This window comes from Podarcis pityusensis (genome assembly GCF_964106645.2).
Source record: "Podarcis pityusensis genome assembly, chromosome: 15".
Taxonomy (NCBI): domain Eukaryota; kingdom Metazoa; phylum Chordata; class Lepidosauria; order Squamata; family Lacertidae; genus Podarcis; species Podarcis pityusensis.
In genome coordinates this window covers 44,394,519-44,417,965 of record NC_138040.1, presented here as the reverse complement: position 1 = coordinate 44,417,965, position 23,447 = coordinate 44,394,519, and the positions used below count along the sequence as shown (strand labels likewise).

General features: G+C 46.8%; 1 protein-coding gene across 3 annotated transcripts in view; it reads left to right on the top strand.

Annotated features, from left to right (window-relative positions):
• The window catches only part of FGFR1 (fibroblast growth factor receptor 1), a 110,033-nt gene that overhangs the window by 73,956 nt on the left and 12,630 nt on the right, over positions 1 to 23,447 (top strand). For 2 of the 3 annotated variants that reach the window (XM_080982373.1, XM_080982374.1), the window contains 8 exons: positions 5,357 to 5,547; positions 8,680 to 8,824; positions 12,816 to 13,012; positions 15,185 to 15,330; positions 17,539 to 17,660; positions 19,467 to 19,577; positions 21,081 to 21,271; positions 21,820 to 21,942. In XM_080982373.1, coding sequence (XP_080838499.1) covers positions 5,357 to 5,547; positions 8,680 to 8,824; positions 12,816 to 13,012; positions 15,185 to 15,330; positions 17,539 to 17,660; positions 19,467 to 19,577; positions 21,081 to 21,271; positions 21,820 to 21,942 — 1,226 coding nt within the window. Of the gene's footprint in view, positions 1 to 5,356; positions 5,548 to 7,454; positions 7,606 to 8,679; positions 8,825 to 12,815; positions 13,013 to 15,184; positions 15,331 to 17,538; positions 17,661 to 19,466; positions 19,578 to 21,080; positions 21,272 to 21,819; positions 21,943 to 23,447 lie in introns of all 3 variants that reach the window. The other variant, XM_080982372.1, reaches the window with a different exon arrangement.

The window sequence follows — 23,447 nt, the reverse complement described above, 5'->3', positions numbered from 1 at the left end:
TGCACCTGACTAGTTGTTCATGCTCACTTGATTGCTTCACATCTTTCTTGAACCAGGCAGGGCGAACACTTTTTACAGAGCAGTCCCTGTTTCTCCCACTCCAATGTGAATGGAAGCTATTGCCCCCTCCATGGGAAGGCAGCATCCCCGCAGGACCGGGGAGCGAGGCCAGGCTGCCCCACTGCAGACCAAGGGGGGTCTGGATTGCCCACCAGGCTATTCAACATCATCTTGTGTGAAGCCTCTTGCAGCAGATTCCAGGAGATCTGGAGAGAAGCGTCCTTGGTAGGCAGGTGACTCCCAGCTCCATCTCGCTGCTCCATCTCCGCCCCTCCCCCCATGTACCAGAGATACTTTTATTAAAAAAATACATGAGAAATTAATCACAAACACTGATGTGATAGGACAGAACTTATAAACTCGGTGTTGTTCGAAAATGCATCATTATCCCATGCTATAATATCCCCAAATCAAGGAGTCAGTAATAGTAGTAGTAGTAGTAGTAGTAATAATAATAATAATAATAATAATAATAATAATAATTTATTATTTATACACCGCCCATCTGGCTGGGCTTCCCCAGCCACTCTGGGCGGCTTCCAAAAAAATATTAAAATACTGTAAAATATCAAACATTAAAAGCTTCCCTAAACAGGGCTACCTTCAGATGTGTTCTAAAAGTCTGGTAGTTGTTGTTCTCTTTGACATCTGGTGGGAGGGCGTTCCACAGGGAGGGCGCCACTACCGAGAAGGCCCTCTGCCTGGTTCCCTGTAACTTGGCTTCTCGCAGTGAGGGAACCGCCAGAAGGCCCTCAGAGCTGGACCTCAGTGTCTGGGTAGAATGATGGGGGCGGAGACGCTCCTTCGGGTATACTGGACTGAGGCCGTTTAGGGCTTTAAAGGTCAGCACCAACACTCTGAATTGTGCTCGGAAACGTACTGGGAGCCAATGTAGGTCTTATATGGTCTCGGTGGCCGCTCCCAGTCACCAGTCTAGCTGCCGCATTCTGGATTAGTTGCAGTTTCTGGGTCACCTTCAAAGGGAGCCCCACGTAGAGTGCATTGCAGTAGTCCAAGCGGGAGTCCAGAGCATGCACCACTCTGGCGAGGCAGTCTGCAGGCAGATAGGGTCTCAGCCTACGTACCAGTATCAACCAGCAAATAAATACATTCACCCCTTGGCTTCCAGTAGAGCTGTGTGGCACAGGAAGAGGCTCAGAGGGTCATGGGGGAGAGAGAGAGATCATGCTGAATGTTTAGGGCACATCCGTGAGGGGTTGCAGGTGCATTATCCACAGGCTCAGATGTCCATTTCAGCAATGTGGTATGAATTCACATATCTAGTACAAGCTGCATAACACACCAGAGGGGGTAATTAAAATACGTAAGGAGAATCATAAATATGCCACGAAAGAGATGCCTTGAGCAAATGTTCCAGTTTATGTGAAAGAGGACTTTTTAAAACCCTTGTTGTTGTAATTGGGTCTGGAGAGAAATGACAGTAGGTAAAACGACAATGCAGTGTAAACATTAGTGTGCTCTTAACAAAATACAGTGGTACCTCGGGTTAAGTACTTAATTCATTCCGGAGGTCCGTTCTTAACCTGAAACTGTTCTTAACCTGAAGCACCACTTCAGCTAATGGGGCCTCCTGCTGCCGCCGCGTCACCGGAGCACAATTTCTGTTCTCATCCTGAAGCAAAGTTCTTAACCCGAGGTACTATTTCTGGGTTAGCGGAGTCTGTAACCTGAAGCGTATGTAACCCCCAGGTACCACTGTACAGTGGTGCCCCGCAAGACGAATGCCTCGGAAGACGAAAAACCCGCAAGACGAAAGGGTTTTGCGGTTTTTGAGGTGCTTCGTAAGACGAATTTCCCTATGGGCTTGCTTCGCAAGATGAAACGTCTTGCGAGTTTGTTTCCTTTTGAAGCAGGAACTGGGCTGGCAGGGAGCGAGCGAAGGAGCGACCTACCTTTTCCAGAGGGATCCTCTTCTGGAGAGGGCACAGAGGAGGCAGGTGGGCTGGGATCCAGCGGATCTGGCTGGGTCTCTGCGCCACCGCCGCCTCAGCCTCTCTCTCTCTCTCCCCCTCCCCACGTGGCTGCTCCATTTTGCCCTAACTGCGCGAAGGCAGGAGGAGGCGGGACAAAGGAGGAGGAGGAGGAGGCATCCACTGTGCTTGGGCCGCCGCGAAGGCGCCTTTGCGGGGGTGGGAAGAAGCCGGGAGCAGCTGCCGAGACTGTGGGGAGCCCGGCGGCGTGGCGCAAGGTAACGGGGGGAGCAAGGGAGAGTCCGCACCGGGTGCTTCGTGCGTCCGCCCTCGGTTCCTGGGCTCGAACTTCCTTTGGCACCTCGTGGAGAGAGAGGAAGAGGAGCGAGCTGGGGCTTTGATGTGGGACGCGGTTTGGCGGAGCGAAGACGCGGCAAGGCTTGGCGACAGAGGAAGGAGGGCTGTTTTCGTGGGGAGGTGGGAGGGGGTGTCTTTGCCACTTCCCGGCAACAGATCCTCCAGGCTGGGGAAATTCCACCTGCTGGGGAGCGACCCGCTTTGTGCTTTGCCCGCTATCCCATTATAATACAGTACCAGGGTGCATCCGTGCTTCGCAAGACAAAAAAATCCGCAAGATGAAGAAACTCGCAGAACGGATTAATTTCGTCTTGGGAGGCACCACTGTATCATGCTCCTACTTTGGTGCTAAAGCAGAAGCACAAGAAAATAAAAACTGTGTGTAAGACAACTTGTGCTGACAGTGCTCATGCAGAAGGCCTGAGACCAGTGTGGGGTTGAGAAGAGATGTTCAGTGATGTGTGGAGATTGGAGGGACATTTGCAATGCAGCCTAAGTGGCCTGGGCAGATGCACGCCTTCCAGAGCACAATATACCATATTTTTCGCTCTATAAGACGCACCAGACCACAAGACGCACCTAGTTTTTGGAGGAGGAGAACAGGAAAAAAAATATTCTGAATCTCAGAAGCCAGAAGAGCAAGAGGGATCGCTGCGTAGTGAAATCAGCAATCCCTCTTGCTGTTCTGGCTTCTGGAATAGCTACGCAGCCTGCATTCGCTCCATAAGACGCACACACATTTCCCCTTACTTTTTAGGAGAGAAAAAGTGAGTCTTATAGAGCAAAAAATACGGTATATTCTTTCCCTCCAATATGTCAAGATTTGCTACTTTACTGCTCCACTAACACTAAAAAAACTTGGCTTAGATGGCAGATGTAAACAGGTTCTTCTTCACAGGTACTAGAACACACACCCTCTCTTCAGGTAAAATTGTTAAAAACATGAAATTCATTATTTTCTGCCTGTCTGCTTGCCTTTCTTCCCGGCAGATAAGACTGAATATTCCAGCAAGCTATAGTCTCCACTGCCCTCTTTTCCGTTATGGTGGAAGGCCAGATTGCTTACACCAACACACAGAGTCTTTATCAGTTGCCTGTATCAGCCTGGGTTTCTGGCTCTTCTACCCAGTACCATGGGCAAGTCTGTGCAGGACGTAAAAAGCTTCCAAAAACAAATACCATGTGCCCACACAATGCTCACTAACAGTAAGTCTGCACTGCAGCATATTTGGTACATGGAAACATTCAGGCACAAACCGTTGGTGCCATGCTCAAACTTCCTTGTGTGTGCCGATGCTCTGGAGATGCAGCAGGCCAGAGGCACAGACATCTGTACTGCTCTAGGCAACTCACTTTCACAGGGTTATCATTACATGAGCATGTGATTTCTCTGTTTTCAGTTCAAAGTGCCTTGTGTGTGGATTGGTTTTTTTGAATGGAATCAGTAGCTTTGAAAATGAGCCTGAAGGTCTGCAGCACAGGCCAGATAGCAATGGTCACTGCATCCACATCTACAAGAGCATGGCTGCAAGGGAGCCAGTACTTTCTCCCATCGTCTCTTTGTTCCACAGAAGAGCTCTTGCAAGGCCTTCCTCCTAAGGTCACTTCTCACGCAGCACACAAACACCAGCATCACACCCTTGGGTTCCCAGTGATGTCACCCCAGCTGCCAATGATAGGGTTATAGCACTCAATGCTGCTCAGAAACAGGTTCCCATCGTACCCTGCTATGGCATAAAGCTGACCCTCAGGACTGCTGCTCCCACATCACAGCGGGGGGTTGTCATGCTGGTCACAGTTGTCCACGAGTCTGTGCAAATGTTATACGCCTCCACAGAGGAGAGATGTGCTGTTCCATCAAACCCTCCAACCACATAGACATGATCATTCAGCAAGGCTATTCCAGCTCTTGAGTGTTTTGTGGCCATTGGAGTGACATTTGTCCAGTCTGCTCCATCTGAATCAGAAGAGGTGCTTGAGATGTTAGCCCAGGGCTTGGAGGCACTGATGGGCTGGATGCAGGCTGGTAAACTGAGGCTGGTGTTTACACAGAGCTGACTGCTCTCAGCCAGAAGCTGGGCATTTTGTGCTTCCAGTCCCATGGTGTGGAACACTCTTCTAGCAAGGATCCAGCAGGCAGCCTTGCTTTTCACTTCCAAGAGTCTCACCAAGACCTTTCTGTTCCAAGCCTTGGCAGCTGTTCAGTTTTTACTTAATGATTATCTGTATTTTGATATTTTTAAATATTTTTTTAAAATTGTGTTTTATGTTTTAACACCACCCCAATATTTTATGATACGGCTGTATAGAAATGCTTTTATGAATAACTGAGGGTTGTTGGAGTTCAAACATATTAAATTGGGGTGTTTGGAAGGAAGTAGAGAGCCAGTGTGGTGTAGTGGTTAAGAGCGGTAGTCTCGTAATCTGGGGAACCGGGTTCGAGTCTCCGCTCCTCCACATGCAACTGCTGGGTGACCTTGGGCCAGACACACTTCTTTGAAGTCTCTCAGCCCCACTTACCTCACAGAGTGTTTGTTGTGGGGGAGGAAGGGAAAGGAGAATGTGAGCTGCTTTGAGACTCCTTAAAGGGAGTGAAAGGCGGGATATCAAATCCAATCCAGTCCAAGTAAGCACCATCTGAGGTACGGCGGGTAGTGACCAGGGAAGGGGCCTTCCCTGTATTGGCCCCCTGCTTGCGCCTCCCTAGCGAGGCTCACAGGGCGCCAATTTTGTAATGTTTCCAGTGCCAGACAAACACCTTTTTGCTGTCCTGGGCTTCTTAAAGTTTGAGTTTCATTGTAAACTGCTATTTCAGTTGCTGGTCTTACGGACTGTTTTTTGTGTTAGTTATCATTGATGTTCTTGTTGCTTTACTTTAAAAAAAAACCGCCTGGAAACCGTCTGGTTGGAAGACAGTATATAAATGTTTTAAATAAATAGGCAAGTGGGTCTTCATCTCTCTCCTTTTCCAGTTTGCCTGAAACCATTCTCTTCTGTGTCTTTTCCAGAGAGGTCACCTCACCGGCCTATATTACAAGCTGGGCTCCCGGCTAACAAGACCGTCTCCCTGGGTAGCAACGTTGAATTTGTTTGCAAAGTCTACAGTGACCCTCAGCCCCACATCCAGTGGTTGAAGCACATTGAGGTCAATGGGAGCAAGATTGGGCCAAATAACTTGCCTTATGTGCAGGTCTTGAAGGTAAAAGAAAACCCCACTATCTCAAGTGATGGGTGACATTTTTGTTAACATGGGGCTTGTTTCCACTGCCTTGGGAGGGAGACATGTAAGGTGGCTACAAGCAAGGGACAAGACCATTCTAAATTGATGCTGCAGGATAATCTATTTCCAATTGGTTGATCAGCCAGACTAAGTCAAGCCAGCTCAGTCTGGGTCCAAGTTCCCCATTGTGAGATTTCTACAGCAAAGCATGCAAAAGAAAAATAGCTGTGGGAGGGTGCTGAATTTGGCCATTCCCAACCAAAGGAGTACGGCTGGGATGCCATAGCACAGCACAGGACCAGCTGACCTCATTCAGACACAACGCCTAAGCATGCTTTAGCCCCAAGTGAAGAGGCCTAGCCTCCCACCTGCAGTTCCCTCTTCCCCAACCATGCGGCCAGGAAGATTAACTTGAAAGCTTCTGCTTGTAGTTAACTCCAGGTTGTTGTTTCGCCTGAACCAGGATTTATGGTTTAGCTCTCACTGTGGTTTTAAAACAATGCAACTTCAAATTTTGAGTTATGAAGCTATAATAGAGTTAAAACACTATCCCTGCTTCAGATGGAACAAGAAGCTGGCATTAACTAAAAATGGGAGCAAAAGTCCTTCCTGAAGTTTTACAATCCCCCATAGGGAGGAGGATGTGAGTCTTATGTGGCGCTGTTTACTGTTACATGAAGTTACCATAAGGCTGGGGAAGAACTGGTGGCACACCAGTAACTTCTCCAAATATAAAGAGAGCAGATATGGTTCTGCTGGTGCTGTGGAGGATGGGTTCAGAATTTAATTCATAGCCTTCAGCGAGTTTGTTTTTTTAAATTGCATACCGCCCTACACCCCCAGGTCTCAGGGCAGTTCACAGGATAAAATCACAATATAAAATCACAAAATACATAATCAAAATAAAAACAAGGACAACCCAATAACACATTTTAAAAGGGCATTGAATGTCAGTCAGCCAAAGGGCTGGTTAAAGAGGAGTGTTTTTGCCTGGCACCTGAAGGTGTACAATGAAGGCACCAGGCGAACTTCCCTGGGGAGAGCATCCCACAATATGTTGCCACAACTCATATTTGCCTCATGTGCTTGCTCTGCTATTTATAGCTGTGCAAAAGCTCAGATCCCATGCCTTGGGCTTCTGACAGTGAGCAGAGTCTAACCTGGTTGTGATGCTAAAACCTGATCATCAAGAGACATCTGTGCCTTTTAAACACTTTATAGTAGGTTTATTGAAGGAATGCTAAGCACCTTAAAGAGGAGAATTGGGTAGAAAAATGGGGGTTAGTGCATTGCTTTTGAAACCAATTTATCCCAGCAAACAGGACCAAAATGTGAGTGTTAAGACAGAGATTTTTATGCATGAATAAAACCTCATTTAAGCTACTTTGAATGCCACCAAAATGATATTATAAAATAGTTTAAAGTACTTTTAATTACAAGCTAGCGGTTAGTATGCCCAACAAAAGAGTATTGTGGCTTTCATGTTTGTTTACTTTTTATGATGTATCTAAAACATGTCTTATTCTATGACATAAATGGTATACTGGTTTTTTATATATGCTAAAAATTAATAAGTAAAAAGGCTTGGTTTGGAGGGTTTTTTGAACTGTAAAGCAGTTAGCAAGTTCTCCAGGTTCTAGCATCTGATGAACTTGGCCCTGCCATACAGCTATTAAGTACTGCTGCTCCTTTAGATGTGAGAGGGGTGCAGTTTGTGCCCCCAGGAGATATCCTTGCAGCGAGAGGGGGCAGGATGGGCAGAGAGCTTGAGTTCCCCCCACCTCCCCCCACAGGGAGATGCCCACTTGATTGTTGCTGTTGATCATGGAGCGACGTGCCCTTCCGTTGGCCATTGAGTGACTCCTGTGTTGTTGGTCTTGTTCTAGAGCTCGGGAATTAATAGCTCCGATGCGGAGGTGCTGACCCTGTATAATGTGACAGAGGCTGAGAGTGGGGAGTATGTTTGTAAGGTTTCCAATTATATTGGTGAGGCTAACCAGTCTGCGTGGCTGACCGTCACCAGACCCATGGCTGAAGGTAAACGGGGAGAACGCCACTTTGGGGCTCTTGCTTGGATGGCCAGTCCTTCGTGGTGGGAAAACCAAACTCTTGTGGCTCTCCTGTTTCTTCTCTGTTTCTGGTGCAGTAAGCCATGGAAAAATCCTCAGAAGGGGCTGGTCAGTTTAGTTTCATGCCCTTCCCCGTTCCTCATTTTAACAGATCATTCCCTTCTTTGAGCTTTCTTAACTTTCTATCTATATTAATTCAGCCAATATAAGGAAACATCCCCCAGATTCTTTTGCTGAAACATCAAGCTGAACTTAATTGCATTGGCTTCTCTGTATTTTTCTTACAAAGGCTGCCAGAGAAATTGCTCTGATCGCCTGATAGGTAACCAGCTAATTACATTGATTTTAGTATTGTAAAAATCTAAATATAGGTGTGCTTTTGAGACAGCAAAATCAAAGCCACATAAAATGCATGTCCATACCATTTAATTGTGCAGTCCTGCCAATTTTAAACTGGCTGTCACCAATTAATTGACCTACCAATTAAAGTCTGGAAACCTGAGTTTTTTGCATATCTGATTTTGGGTTCTTGGAGTACCCTTGCTCTCCCTGGCAAAATAAAAAAGGTAATTTCTTTTTCATGACTGTGTACAGGAGCATGGCCTCTCCCCCTAGTGCTCTGTCACTTCTTGACCCAGACCTTGCTCCCTTTCCTTTTCTTGTCTTCCCATCTCCCTTCCACCATTATTCCTCTTCCCATCCCATGAAACTAAGCTGGTTCTTCCCCCCACCTAAGGTTAGTTTTTCCATGTGGCCCATCGCCAGCATGTCAGATGGGCAGGGAAATTCAGTTTGGTGAAGGGTTGTTGTTTTAACATTGCCTCTTTAGGTCAGCCTGGATCGGAGGTTGTCCTAAGGCTCTCTGTTGCAATACGTCTGCAGTGGTGTCTGTGTTCCTTAGGAGGTCTTGGGGGGCATGTTACCCCTTCCCTCTTCCTCCTCCTGCACCTTGGTTCCTAAAGGGGTCTTATGTTTGCTCGTCCTATTTTCCTTTTTTTTTCTTTCTCTCTCCCCCTTTGCTTCCATTTTTTCCCCTTTCTAGACGGCTGGTGTTAACACAACAGACAAAGAAATGGAAGTCCTTCACTTAAGGAATGTCTCCTTTGAGGATGCTGGGCAGTATACATGTTTGGCGGGTAATTCTATTGGGATCTCCCACCACTCTGCATGGTTGACGGTTCTGGAAGGTATATACTGGTTCTGTTCCTTTCTCTGCCTCCTTGCTGTCCTCTTCTATGCATGGAGATGAGCACGCTGTGGTCTGCAAGAGCCACCCCCAAGATGGCAGAGTCGTCCCACAAATTGGTTCCTTCCTAGAGGAAGGGTTGCTTAGCAACAATTGAGATATCCCTGGTGTGATAGTCAGTGAGCCATCTGCCCTATTGTGGTCCCATTTTCCTTCTCTGCAGAATTGGGATGGTCCATCTCCACATCTGGTGGCTCTTGCTGACCAAGGCATGGTGAATTTCCAGTTTGGGCTTAACCAGAAGTGAGGTCCAGGTGTTCTGACAGAGCTGGTTCCATTCTCTTGGGCAAGATCAGTCTCTCCATGCACTTTGCTGCCTTCTCAGCAAGGAGTGCTAAAACAGAACCCCACCTGTGCCCAGTGGACCTATGTGGATGCATTGGGGGAGATCATAGACCACCCACATACTGCAGTTAGGGGTAGCAGAGCTAGGTGTTTTGGGATTCCAGGTTTTCAGTGTCGGATACAGGTCTCCATATATACAGCCTCCTCTTTGGACCTCACTCCCAGCCCAGATTTTCAATTTTAAAGTGGGGTCAAAAGGCAGCTATTGGACTGCAGTCAGTATAACTGGGTACTTGTGGATCCACCAGAGTAGGCTTATTTGATGGTGCTGAAAATTGGGGGTGCAGCTCCTCCTCTCACACACGTTTTCACGGAGCTTCTACTTACTCATTCCTGGGACTTGAGTGTGGTCTGGCAATTGATTTGTCTATGTTTTGGAAATGTTCAAAACTTTACAGTTGACACAGGAGTCTCACTATGATGATGTTCCAGTTGTAGAACCGAAGGCTTGTGCAACTAGCTATCTTAGGGTAGCTTCCCCTTATATCCATACATTTATGCAAAGAAAACCGATGTAGCTCACGCAGGCAGACACCCCCACACTGATAGGTGGCTATTTTTCCTCCTGGTGACAGGAAGTCTGTAGAGGGGCCTTCAAACCCATATTGCTTGTGGGTTACTGCAAAAAGGGGGATAAAATAAATCATGCACAAGCCTTGGAGAGCTTGGGTGAAGATGGCCCTTTTCTTAGCTGGATTCATCTCTCTGTGAGGTGGCTGTGATAAAATGAGCACACTCTGGATTCCAGTCCCCCAAGAACTGAGACTAGGAAATGGGCTCCCCAATATCTGCTTGCTTTCCCATAAGATCCCGAATATGGCTTTGTTTTCTTGGTGGCCTTGCCTTGAAAGGGAATGGAATCTGGCCTTTGCTTAATTTGAAGTCTCTGCTATTCTTCCTGCATTCTCTTTTGGATTCTACTTTGCATAAACTGCTGTTTTGTGGGCTCCTGTTCCACCCTGCCTGGTTGATGCAGGGCTCATTTTTCAGCCATCAAAAGCTGGCTGGCAAGAACTGGTAATGTTCAACTTCAGAAAGTTTTTGAGGTCATGTGCTATTTGTACACCTACAAGGAAAAAAACTTTCTGTGTTATCAGTCTTTTGTTTTCCTTGTCAAGCCTGTTTCCACTCAGAGCCCTGTGATCTGAACAGGGCAAGATGGCAGCCGTTTCCTTCCAACAACATGCTCTATCCATCTTCTCTCTGTTGCTTATTGTTTTTTCTAAGAGTGGGAGGACTAAAGTGAGGGAGGGAACATCCTTTTTTCATCTCTTTCTCTTCAAATTGCAGCTCCAATGCCCTCTCCAAAACAAGTTCAGAAAAATGTTTCTGGCCTTGACACAGGCTTTGCACTTTCTCACTAAGAGTTCTCTCTTTGCAAACAAGCATTAAGCTGATGCTGATACAACTAGGAAGACCCCAGGTGAAAGTGCTTTGTACTTGACAGGCCTGCTGAGAACGTTTCTGGGCAAAACCTGCAAGAGATGGTTCAACAGAGCAAACAACAGAATCCGACACATTTGACTTATCTCCTGCAAGCATTACTCATGTAGTTCTGAAAGGTTTGGCAGGCAGCTGTGATGTGGTCCTCAACACTCCTTGGCTTTTACAAAGAAATAGGTTGGGAAATCACAGAGTTCAGCAACACACACACACAAGCACTCATTTTGCACATGTTCTGTTTTGACTCCCACTTGCCACTCCATGAAATTTCTTATTTGGAGCACACCTGTAGCCCCAGAATTCTCTGGCCTCCGTTAACATGCAAGCCAGCCTTTGCCACCCAGGTATCCTCCAGAAACTTTGGGCTTCTGTTCCCACCAGTTGTGTTGCTTGAGGCAGATGGAAACTATCCTCCAAAACATCTGGAGGGGACCCAGTTGGCAAAGGCTAGAAGAAGTAGATACACCCATGAGAGCCCCTTCTTTGCTGCTTCCAGTTTCCTCGGCCTTTCTCTTGAGGAGGAGTATAAAGACCATTTTTATTCTCCCAATTATATTCACCCAATTGGATGAGGTTGGGGAACCTTTTTCAGCCCAAGGGTCACATTCTTTCTGGGCCACATTCTAGTGTGGAGGCAGAGTTGAAGACAAAAATAAGCAGAACAGTGAATTTAGCATTTACATTTGTAAATGTAAAAGGCCTTGCCGATGGTGTCCAATGGAAGGCAGAGCAAGATGTTTGGCACCAGCGTGGCTGCAGGAATTGCCAGAAAGTGGCGTACAAGGCGCCATCCAACCGTCTTAGGGACTCCACTCTGAATTTGTGTACGGTTTACTCCTGAGCCTTTTCTTCTCCTGAAGATATTCTGCAAGGCGCTGGAGGCTTAGGATATCAGAGTGTTCCTTCTTCCCAGGTTGATAAGCCATCTGCCCCTCACTTCCCTTTATAGCATGGGCAGAAACCGCCTTCTTGACTGTTGGACCCACTCTTGGTATCATCTGCTCAATCTGCCAGTGCCTGTCTTTGCATGCAGGGGAAGACCCTGACTCCCCGAGGGTTTGAGACCCATTGAGCATCCTCACTTGGTTTGACCAGTCAGTTGCAGCTGTTCTTGGATTGTGGCCGCTGTTGCATGCTGACAGCTTCTAGGAGCCGCAGGTGAGAGCTGAGTGAGAGCAGGGTGGGGATCAATGGTAAGACAAACTACCCCAGAAGGAGCATGGCATGTCTCTCACTGGAGGTACTTCCCCTCCCCTAACACCCCATACACCCACTGAAATGAATGAACCTAAGTAATTTCCATTAAGTTCAGTGGGTCTACACTTATTAGGACTAGCTACTCAGCTCTGCAGCTGGAAAAGATAACCCAAAGCAGCTTACAGTGCTCAGTAATAAGTCCGTCCATTCTCCCAGACTTGCAGTCTAAAAGACACAAAACAAAAGGAAAAATGGATTGACGAAGACGAGGCAAAAAGCAAGCTCAGGCACTGATGATTAGATGCAGGGTTCTTTTGCTGTTCTTTCTGGGAGGGAGTGACAAGGCAAACTCCCTGCAGCTGCTTCCTCTCTGGCTGACACATGTTGGCTGCTTGGTCTCAGGTGCCCTTAAAAAGGATAATCTTTAATACATAAGGAGATTTTGTTCATAGAGCACCTTCATCATGTTTAGTTCTAAACAATGAAGTCAATGCTTGTCTGCAGGAAGTGCTAGGAATCTACTAGGGATGCTGAATTCCATGTGGTCCATGCTGGATTCTGTCCCATAAGAGACTGGGATCCTAGAGAAGCGAACTCATGAGGGTGCTTTGGTTTGGGATCCCCCTTTTGCCTAGAGTTTGTCTATTTTTAGAAGCCAGGGTGGGGGCTGCAGAAGTGGCTGCTTGCAAAAAGGCACTGGCATGCCCTTCTTCCTGCTTCAGCTCGCACATCCATTTCTCTTCTGCATTATTTGGGGGGCACATCTGGCTGCCACAAGAAGTGAGGGCAGACAACACCTGGCACCTTTAGAAGTTAAGTAAAGCTGCTTTTTCTCTCCACTTTTCTCTATCTCCTTGACCCCCGTAGTGGTGGTTTTTTATGGTGGTGTTTTTAGTTGCTGCTGAATGAGTGCCTAGTGTGCTGATTCTTTCTTTGCACCAATCCAGCTATTGAAGACAAGCCAGCTATGATGGCCTCCTCTCTGTACCTGGAGATCATCATTTACTGCACAGGGGGCTTCCTCATCTCCTGCATGATTGTGACCGTCATCATATACAAGATGAAGAGCACCACAAAGAAGTCGGACTTCAACAGCCAGCTGGCTGTGCATAAGCTGGCCAAGAGCATCCCCTTGCGCAGACAGGTAACAGAAAGTAGATGGGGGGTTTGATTATCTCCTACCCCCCTTCCCACAAGAGCCTTGCCTCCATTCTGAGCAAAGCTCGCTAGGTCTAATTCAGGGGTTGACAACCTGTGGCCCTCCAGGTGTGGCTTGATTCCAACTCACATCAGCACCAGCAAACATGGCCATTGGTCTGGTAGCCCAGCAACATCTGGAAAGCACCAGGTTGGCTATTCCTGATGTGGATGAACTCCCTAGGGCAGTGTTGGGGAACACGACTACAACCCCCATCAACCCAGACCCGTTGGCCATGCTGCTTGGGAGTCTAATGAGAATTGGAGTCCAGTCACATCAGAAGGGGGCTGTAGAGTCCCTGCCGTTGTCCTCAGGGGAAACAGAGAAGCAGGTGATGCCTGTGACACAACTGCTTGCCTAGTATGGTCAGCATAGATCAGAGCTGGGCATGCTGTGGCTTAAGGCACTCCAGATGAGGTCAAGGGAGGCCTGCAGAACTTGTGACCCACCAAGAGGAATTCTCTGTCGCTACAGCCCACCAGGGCCCAGATTTAAATCTCTGTTTTGCTGCCCATTAGAAACTGCAACATTAAAATGGTTGTCAAGCAGTAGACTGGTAGGCTGTGTTAAGTTTGGCGGGTTACAAATGTGCAAGCTAATAGCAGAGAGTTCTGCTATCTGTTCTGGCTCCTAGGAGGCTCAACTGCAGTTCCTGGGGGTCAGAAAGACAAGAACAATGTGCAAATGACATACCCTGGCCTCTTTCCAAGTCCTTCTCCCAGCCACAATGTGGGAGCAAGGTAGCTCATCAGCAGAACCAAGGAGTGGAGGAGGAGGAGGCAAGGGCTGCTGGAAAGAGAGGCGTGGGGAAACCCATTCTCCCTTGAGGCACCCAGAACTACCTGTGTGCTGGCCCATTTCTGCAGCAGAACCTGCTGTGGTCTGAATTACGCAGGTTGATCCATGAGACGTGGTATGTAGGCTACCCTGCATCTAAACAGCGTTAGAGTATCTGGTCTTCTGGTGACTTCCTCATTCTTCGTTTGCCATGTGTCTGGGCCAGAAGACCCAACCGTGCTGGTTGTGAGAAAGAGAGGTCACGAGTGAGGCAAGTGCAGTAGCAACCAAGATCTGCTTCTTTGAGGCAGGAGCAGAGAAAAGAGGGCATAGTCATAATTGTTACTATAGTAATTTACATCACACTTTTAATAAACTGCATGCAGCTGTTGCAATCCTGACCTCATCATGTAACAAAAGTAAAAACAAACCTAGGTTCTGTGCCATGGAAAACGGAATCCTGTAGCCAGTATAATGTAATGCAAATTACATTAGATTTGCATATACCCCTCCCCCAGCCATTGAAACCATAATGCCTAGCAGCTTGTTTTGAAAAGTTAGCTCAAAATTTTCTGGATGCTGAATACAAAATTCAGCATTTCCACAGTGCGGATTACAAAATGCAGGGGAGCCCTGATGACTGGGCTCTCTGAATTTTGACATGGCCATAGGAGGATGGCAGGGACTGGGTAGGGCTGTGAGGTAATATTCCCATACTATTCTGCTTTGGTCCACCTGGAGTCCTGTGTCCAGTTCTAGGCACCACAGTTTATGGAGGATATTGACAAGCTGGAAGGTGTGCAGAGGAGGACAACCAAGAGGCTCAGGGGTCTGGAAACCAAGCCTGATGAGGAATAGTTGAGGGAGCTGATTATGCTTAGCTGGCAAAAGAGGACACTGAGAGGTGACAGGATAGCCATCTTCAAATCTCTAAAGGGCTGTCACATGGAACCAAGAAGTTACAAGAAAGGAGATTCCAACTAAACACTCTGACAGTAAGAGCAGCTTGACAGTGGAACAGACTCCCTCAGGAGGTTGTGGACTCTCCTTCCTTGGAGGTTTTTAAGCAGAGGTTGGATGGCTTTCAGTCATATATATTCAGATTCCAGCATTGCAGGTGGTTGGACTAGGTGACCCTTGGAGTCCCTTCCAACTCTATATTCTATGATTTTGTGGTACTTTTGCAAGCCCTGGGTGAGCAAAGTTTGTTTACAGCAGCAAGGACCCAGGTCCCAGGACAGATAAATATAGTCTCCTTGGAGGTGAGCAACTCTTCTCCCTACCAGAGCTGAAGTCATGGGGTCTTTTTGCCGAAGGTAACTTCCACTCTTCCCACTGCAGGTATCAGCTGATTCAAGTTCTTCCATGAACTCTGGTGTGATGCTTGTGCGCCCCTCACGGCTTTCCTCCAGTGGGATCCCAATGCTGGCAGGTGTCTCTGAATACGAGCTGCCAGAAGACCCCCGTTGGGAGCTTCCCAGAGACAGGTAACAAACTCTACTCTTCCTCAGCCAAGCAGGGATGTCTGACACCTTTTCTACTCTGTGCCCTCAGATACTGGTGGGGAAGAAGTTATTGTGTTTGTTGGCTTGGGGTCCGTTCTCTTTTTTCATTGGGGGGTCCGTTCTCTTTTTTCAGTTGGAAAAGGCCAGTGCTCATGACTTGGTGTTTTGGTCCTCTGGGGAGAGGTGAGCAGGAAACCCATTTCCCCTGCACAAAGGAGATTTCTGCAACTTTCCAGAAATTTCAGAAGCAGAGCGAGAAAAGCTCTAGTAATGTTGTATTTCAAAACAAGGCAGAGAATTGCAGATACTATGAAAGTGGTAGCATCTCTCACCATTGTTGGAGACAGAATATTATTCCACAGAAAGTGTAGCAGATTCCCATTTATCTATTGATAACAAAGTACTTTGGAACCAGGATGAGGGAGGGCTTCTCACCCACAATTCCAAGCAGGGGTGGGAAACCTCCCTGGCCCTCAAGTCTCTCCAGGCCATGCTACTTCAGCCACAACCTGCCTCCCCAGACCCTCCCCAGCCCTACTTCATACCCCCATTGGTGCTTTTTCCTGGCTCCAATGTGCCTTTGAACTCTGACCATGCCTCTTGGTTCCTGGCTGGAGGATAGAGAGGGTTGTGCGAGTGTGTGTTGAAACTAGCCTGCTCTACAGAGGTAACATGCACATTTCTTGCTTTGCCCACTTTTCCTCTGATCCTGAGAAAATTGCCCAGATGAGAAGGTGGTCCTCAGTCTGAAAAAGGTTTCCCATCCCTGATTTAAAGGGACAGGAGGCCAAATAATGTATCTCTTAAAGTCTCATCTGGTTTGGCCCTTCTTTTGATGTGATATACAGTGGTACCTCGGGTTACAGACGCTTCAGGTTACAGACTCCGCTAACCCAGAAATAGTACCTCGGGTTAAGAACTTTGCTTTAGGATGAGAACAGAAATCGGGCTCCGGCGGCAGCAGGAGGCCCCATTAGCTAAAGTGGTGCTTCAGGTTAAGAACAGTTTCAGGTTAAGAACGGACCTCCAGAACGAATTAAGTACTTAACCCGAGGTACCACTGTAGGGCAACTAGCAAGATCATGTGCTGCTAATGTAATTCGGAATCACTTTACAACTGGTTCGAATGAGCAGGTGTGTCTCACCAGGGATATGATTAACCTCCTGTTTTGGCTGCTGCCTGCCTAGAACTGTAAAAACAAACAGGCTGACTTTAGCATGTAAAACAAAAACAAAAAACTCTACACACAGAAAAACAGTATATCAGAGAAAACACTAGGCTGAAACCTTCCCCCTGGCATGATAGTTTTGGGTGTGCATGGTAGGTTGTTTTTAGAAGGGAGCATTCAGGCATGTATCCCTTCCCTGTAGCCTAAAGTTGTAAAGTCCTGCAAAAGTTTTACCAGTTAACTGCTGATTTGTATTAACAAGCTCTTATAAACAATTGCTTAACTTGTGCTTAAGGAAGGTAGAATTACTAAGTTATTCTTTCCCCATTTTAAGTGGAGTCAGTACCTGAACTGTTCAATTCTGAACTTTCATTGTAGTCCAGGGATGGGGAACATGTGACCTGACAGACATTGGACTCCCAAGTCCATCAACTCCAGCCAGCATGGCCAGCGGTCAGGGATAACGAGGCCACAAGTCCCCCATCCCATCTTACAACCACAGGTTTTCCAGAAAACTGGAAAACTGCAATATCTTGCCACTCTTCAACATTTTCATTATCAGAACGCAAAAATACCACTTACAGCTGCGTCTGAAGGGTAAAATTCCATCCCAACCACAAATTATTACAGTGGTACCTCGATTTACAAACGCCTCAGGTTACAAATGTTTCAGGTTACAAACTCCACTAACCTGGAAGAGTTACCTCGAGTTGAGAACTTTGCCCCAGGATGAGAACGGAAATCATGCGCTGGCGGCACAGTGGCAGCAAGAGGCCCCATTAGTGAAAGTACACCTCTAGTTAAGAACAGTTTCAGGTTAAGAACGGACCTCTGGAGCGAATTAAGTTCGTAACCAGAGGTGCCACTGTAGGTCCAGATTGTCAAAGCCAGAACCATCTACAAGAAGAAAGAAATTTCTGTTGGGTGTTGAGCCAAGGCAAGTGAGGACTTGGAGCTGTGCATTTGAGCTGAAGAGGGCCAGCCTCCCTGCCATCACCTCCTTTCTCTTGCTCTCCTCTAGGCTGATTCTGGGCAAACCTTTGGGGGAAGGCTGTTTTGGGCAGGTGGTGCTTGCTGAGGCCATCGGGCTGGACAAAGACAAGCCAAACCGAGTGACCAAAGTGGCAGTGAAGATGCTAAAATGTAAGTAGTGGCTTTCCTGCAGCTTCTCTTCAGGCAGCTCCATGTTTCCTTCCAAAAGACCTGCATGTGTCCTTTGTTCCAAGGGCCTCTTGAAGAACAACAGCTGACTTTCTGCCATTGAGGGGCTTAAGTCTGCGTTTTTAACTTTTGGAAATATTTTCATCTGTTCACATTTGTTATGTTCATCCGTTGATGATTGCAATATCAGGTGACTGGCATGTCCCAAAATGGGTTTCATAGCTTGTACCAAAAAGGGCAGTGAATGATCCCATCCCTTCCTTAAGAGCAGGGATGGGGGGAAACTTAGACCCAGGGGCCAAATGGAGTCCTCCAGGGCACACGCCCCACTTTGCTGCCTCCTCCTTAAGTGCTTTTGTTTGCCTGGAATGTGTCCAGACAAACCACAAGGAGCAAACTCATGACTTGTCTGGAACAAGGCAGACTATAAGCCTAGGTCCAGACCACATGCTAAGCCAAACCATACCTTAGCTCACTGCAGGGTCTGAGGAGGAGCAAAGTAGTTTTGATTTCCTCCCTGAGCACCTGCCTGCTTCTGCCAAGCCATGGTTTTGCTTTGTGTTACATATGAACAGGATAACGGCAAGACTCTCTAGTTCAGTTGAAAGAAAATGCATTCACATAGGCAATCCTGTGTCCAAATAGGTATCCAAACAAGACTGATGATTAAGTTCTACACCTATATTAATTAAACAGTTAAATCAAGATGGATAGAATATTTTTGCCGTTGAGGCCAGCTTAATGATGTTTATTTGTTCCCTTCGGAATAAGTAAATAAAAAGTTTTTTTAAATGAGAGAGAGAAAAGAAAGAAAATGCATAAAAACATTTCTGTATGTAGCAATATCACCAACTAAGACATCATGGCTCTGCTTGCCACCACTCCAGGTTTTTTAAAAATATATTTCTTTATATGTGCCTGCTGGCCAAGAGGTTTATGTATCTATCCAAATTATGATATCATAGAAGAGAAATGTGTTCTGAAGCTTCCACAAGCCATGTTTCCATTCCTCTGAACTCTCTGGTTGGCAGCTACATTTTAGAATTACTCAATTGGTGTTCCATTTATATCCTGCTCTGGTGTGGGGCTCCCAGTGTGCTCCCCTCCAAGGGAGCAGCTGCCCAAGTCCACAGCTGCTTCGCTTCAGGGGTGCTCTCGCCTGAGATGCTCCCCACTTGGCCTATGGATCCCGCGCTTGCTTTTCCTTCAGGGCCACGCATCTTGAGAAAGGCATGGAGAGGGACAGTAGAATCATACAGTTGGGAGGGACTTCAGAGCTGGTCTTATATTCAGACCCCCTATCAGTATTGAAAACCCTCTACTGCAGCATCCCTGATAGCCTCCATCCGACCTCTACTTAAAAACTGCTGAGATCTTCCAAGGCAGCCTGCTCCAAATAGCTCATACCATTCTTCCTAAGGTTTTGTATAAATCCTGTTTTCCTGTCATTTGAACTCATTGGTTCATGTCCTACCCATTAGAGTGACTGAAAACAAATTTTCTCCCCATCTTCTTTCCCCCTTCAAATATCTGAGGATGGATATCAAATCACCTTCACCATCTCTTATCTCTAAGCTAAACATACCCAAACCCTTCCGCTTTGCTTTCCTGGCCATGTTCCAGTTTGCTGACACCTTTATCACATGGCCCCTTTTCTCTCCTTTGTCACTATCAAAGGGCCAGGCACTACTTTTGGGGGGGGCGGTGCCCATGAGCCTTAGCTGCTGATTCCTTTTTGAGCCACTCTTAATCTCGACCTGCCAGCACCAATGTCTTTTTCTTCCTCAGCCGACGCCACGGAAAAAGATCTGTCGGACTTGATCTCTGAGATGGAGATGATGAAGATTATTGGCAAGCACAAGAACATCATCAATCTCCTGGGAGCTTGTACTCAGGATGGTGAGGGCTGAGCACTTCTTTTGAGGGAAGCAGTTGTGGTTCCGTGGAAGAGCAGAGGACGGCAGAATGTCCCCAGTTAAAAATAGCTGAAAGTGTTTCTATTTAAGGACAAGCCTATCCATTAGTTAAATGTACAGTATTTTAATATATTTTTTGGAAGCCGCCCAGAGTGGCTGGGGAAGCCCAGCCAGATGGGTGGGGTATAAATAATAAATTATTATTATTATTATTATTATTATTATTATTATTTATTATGTGTTTTATCTCTTTTTAGCTTCCGTTGATTTTTATCATCTCTTGAATGTTTAATCATCTCTTGAATGTTACCTGTTCTTAACTGTTTTTATTGAGAATTTAAAAAAAAAAATCTTATTTTTTTTTGTAAGCCACTTAGAGGTTTTCTTACAAAAAGGTACATATATTTTGTTAAGATGAAAAAACCCCTTGACCTCTCCCCTGAAAGGAATCTCAAGCAGCAGGTGATGGGGAAACCCTTTTCTGCCTGTGACCCTTGGGAGATGCTGCCAGTCAGAGGAGACAGTGCTGAGCTTTAATGGGCCAGTGGTTAGACCTGGTGTAAGAAAGCTTTCTATATTCCTTCCTGCTTGAGAATAGGTGTGAGGTCGTTCCAAAGTCAATTAGAAAGGCGAATAGTTGTGTGCTGGGCTTTGAACTCTGTAAAGTGCTTGTCCTTTAATTTCTTCTTATTGTTATTTATTCAATTTATATACTGCCCTTTATCAAAAGATCCCAGCATGGATTACAACAGTAAGAACACATTTTACGGATCATCAGTAATAAAAAGCATAATAACAAACAGCATAATAATGAAATAATAATCTCTCTCCCTCCCCCCATCTTTAACAGGCCATAGATTATTTAATGGTTAAAGGCCTGGGTAAGGAGGACTGTTTTTGCCTGGTGCCTAAAGACATGTAATGATAGCGCCAGGTGAGCTTCTCTGGGGAAGAGCATTCCACAGATGGGGAGCCACGACAGATAAGGCCCACTCTCCTGCTGCCTCCTTCTGAACCTCTCTGGAAGGAGGCACATAGAGAAGGCAAGCTCAGATGGCAAGCTCAGGGTCTGGCCCGGTTTGTATGGGGAGAGGCAGTTCTTAAGGTCCTGAGGTCTTGAGCCGTGTAAGGATTTATAGGTCAACACCAGCACCTTGAATTGGGACCGGAAACTAATTGGCAGCCCGTGCAGTTGGGCCAGGATCAGTGTAATTTGCTCAAACTGTCTAGTTCTGGTGAGCAGCCTGGCCATTGCATGTTGCACCAGCTGAAGTTCCCAAACCGTCTTCTGAGGCAGCCCCACGTATAACAACGCACTGCAGTAATCCAGCACAGAGGTTACCAGAGCATGTCTTGCAACTCAAATGTACAAATCCTCTCTGTCTGCCACTGGTCACAACAGAAAGGAGCCCTGTTGAGTGGGAGATTGCCTGAGGACAGGCTCTGCTGTGCTCTCTGAACCCAAGGCCTGTCTCCTCTTCGCCAGGGCCGCTCTATGTGATCGTGGAGTATGCATCCAAAGGGAACCTGAGGGAATACCTGCAGGCTCGGCGCCCCCCAGGCATGGAATATTGCTACAACCCCACCCACATCCCAGAGGAGCAGCTCTCTTTCAAAGACCTGGTGTCCTGCGCGTACCAAGTGGCCAGAGGCATGGAATACCTGGCGTCCAAGAAGGTGAGCAGTCGCAGCAGGAATGGTGGGTGTGCAGTTCATACAGGAGGACGGGGGCTGAGGAGGGATAGAAGGGCCAGGCAATTATTTAAATTGTCTGCTGCAGAAAAAGGCAGAAGGGTTGGGCTGACAATTGGATACTGCCTTTTTGGATGCAGAAGCCCTTTGCTTATTGTTTGATTGGATCTGTAACTTCGTTGTTGTTATAATGGGGGGGGGGGGCTGTGTGGGCTTCAGAATTCCACAGACGAAAAATGTGTAATGGGGTATGGAGGCAAAGAAGTCAGCTTTTAAAAAGTGAGATTCTTTCTCTTGCAACAATTGGGTAGTCCCTCGCATGGGAGGAGGCACACAAATTTGCTTGGTTCACGTCATATATGCAGGCTGCAAGTTAGCTTGGTCAAAAATAATTTTGCCCTCTTTTGCTGTTATGTTCCCTGTTTTGTTTTAAGCTGAAAATGCCCCTGCATTCCTCTGAGGGAGGTGTCAAGGCCTCCCAGGGCTGCTGCTTCTTTCTTGCAGGTCCCTAACAATTTGTGTCTCATCGATAGTGCATTCACCGTGATCTGGCTGCCAGGAATGTGTTGGTGACAGAAGACAGTGTGATGAAGATTGCTGATTTTGGCCTGGCTCGAGACATTCATCACATAGACTATTACAAAAAGACAACCAACGTGAGTAGCCGATTCAGGGGTTTTGGCCACCACGTCTCATGGCCAGCCTGTATTCTGGACAAGGTTGCCCTCCCCTAGGAAGAACAGGGTCACTGTCTGTGAGGCTGTTAGATCCCACACTGTCAAGGAAGGCTGTGGTGCCTCAGGGCTACAAGTGCCTTGTTTCAGCTGCAACTGGTTTTCCAGTGATGGCACCTTTTCGACAGAGGTGACTTGGCTGCTAGTCACTTCCAGATTGGATGGTTACGATGCGCTCTACATGGGGCTGCCTGTGACAGTGGCTCGGAAACATCCATTGGTCCATAGTGTAGCACCCAGACTTCTAGCTGGGGTTCTGTTTAGATCCCATAAAACCTCTGTTCATTTCTGAGTCCAATTCGGGGTGCTGTCCCCACAGAGGTGCATCTGACACCTTCATTGCACAACTTTTGGCGACTGCTGACGACACACCTCCGAACCGTGGCTTTTGACTCTAGAGATGCATATTTTTAGGCTCCACCTTATTTCTGTCATAGTGAGTTGTTTTAAACAGTTTTTAATATTGTGTTTTAATTGTTGAAGTCTACCCCCAGACCATGTGGTGAAGGGACCAAAATAAAATATTGGTTATTTTCATCATTATATTCTGCACATAAAAAGTGTGGATGTCATGTATGTGGTACTGTGCAGAAACCTTTCTGAAGCTGAGGAGGTCCAAGTCTGGGCCTGGCCTCTACCTGGATAGCAGATTGTGTGCCACTTCAGGCATTCCTTTCTCCACACAATTAACTAGAGAATGAGGTGAGGACATCTCGTTGCCTCATGACCAAGAAGCCAGGGAGAGAGAGGGGGGAGTCTCAGAAGCTTTGTGGGCACCAGAAGAAGACCTCAATGATGCCTTTGCACGTATGGGCACCATGAAGGCAACCCTAGCTTGAGATCACACATTGAAATTCAAGAGCAAATTTCAAAGCAGAGGAAGCAGAGGCTTTAATTCAATCTGAAGGCTTTTCTCCTGCATGGCTGGCCTTAAACTGTATTAAGATGGATTGAAAGATGTATTCATGGAATCTGATGTAAAGGGCTGCCCCATAGTAAAAGGGTAAAGGGGACCCTGACCATTAGGTCCAGTCGTGACCGACTCTGGGGTTGCGGCGCTCATCTCGCTTTATTGGCCGAGGGAGCCAGCATACAGCTTCTGGGTCATGTGGCCAGCAGGACTAAGCCGCTTCTGGCGAACCAGAGCAGCGCACGGAAATGCCGTTTACCTTCCCGCTGGAGTGGTACCTATTTATCTACTTGCACTTTGACGTGCTTTCGAACTGCTAGGTTGGCAGGATGCCCCATAGTATTATATGTTTAAACTGATTAATGATTATGGAAGGATTTTTAAACATTATTCTTGTTTATAAAATCCAATTAAAAAGCCCCCAACAACAACCTTGAGTATCCAATTAGGAGAGCACTATTGCTGCTTGTATATAGTCACTTTTCAACATTGCATAGTTGATTTTGAGATTGTGGGG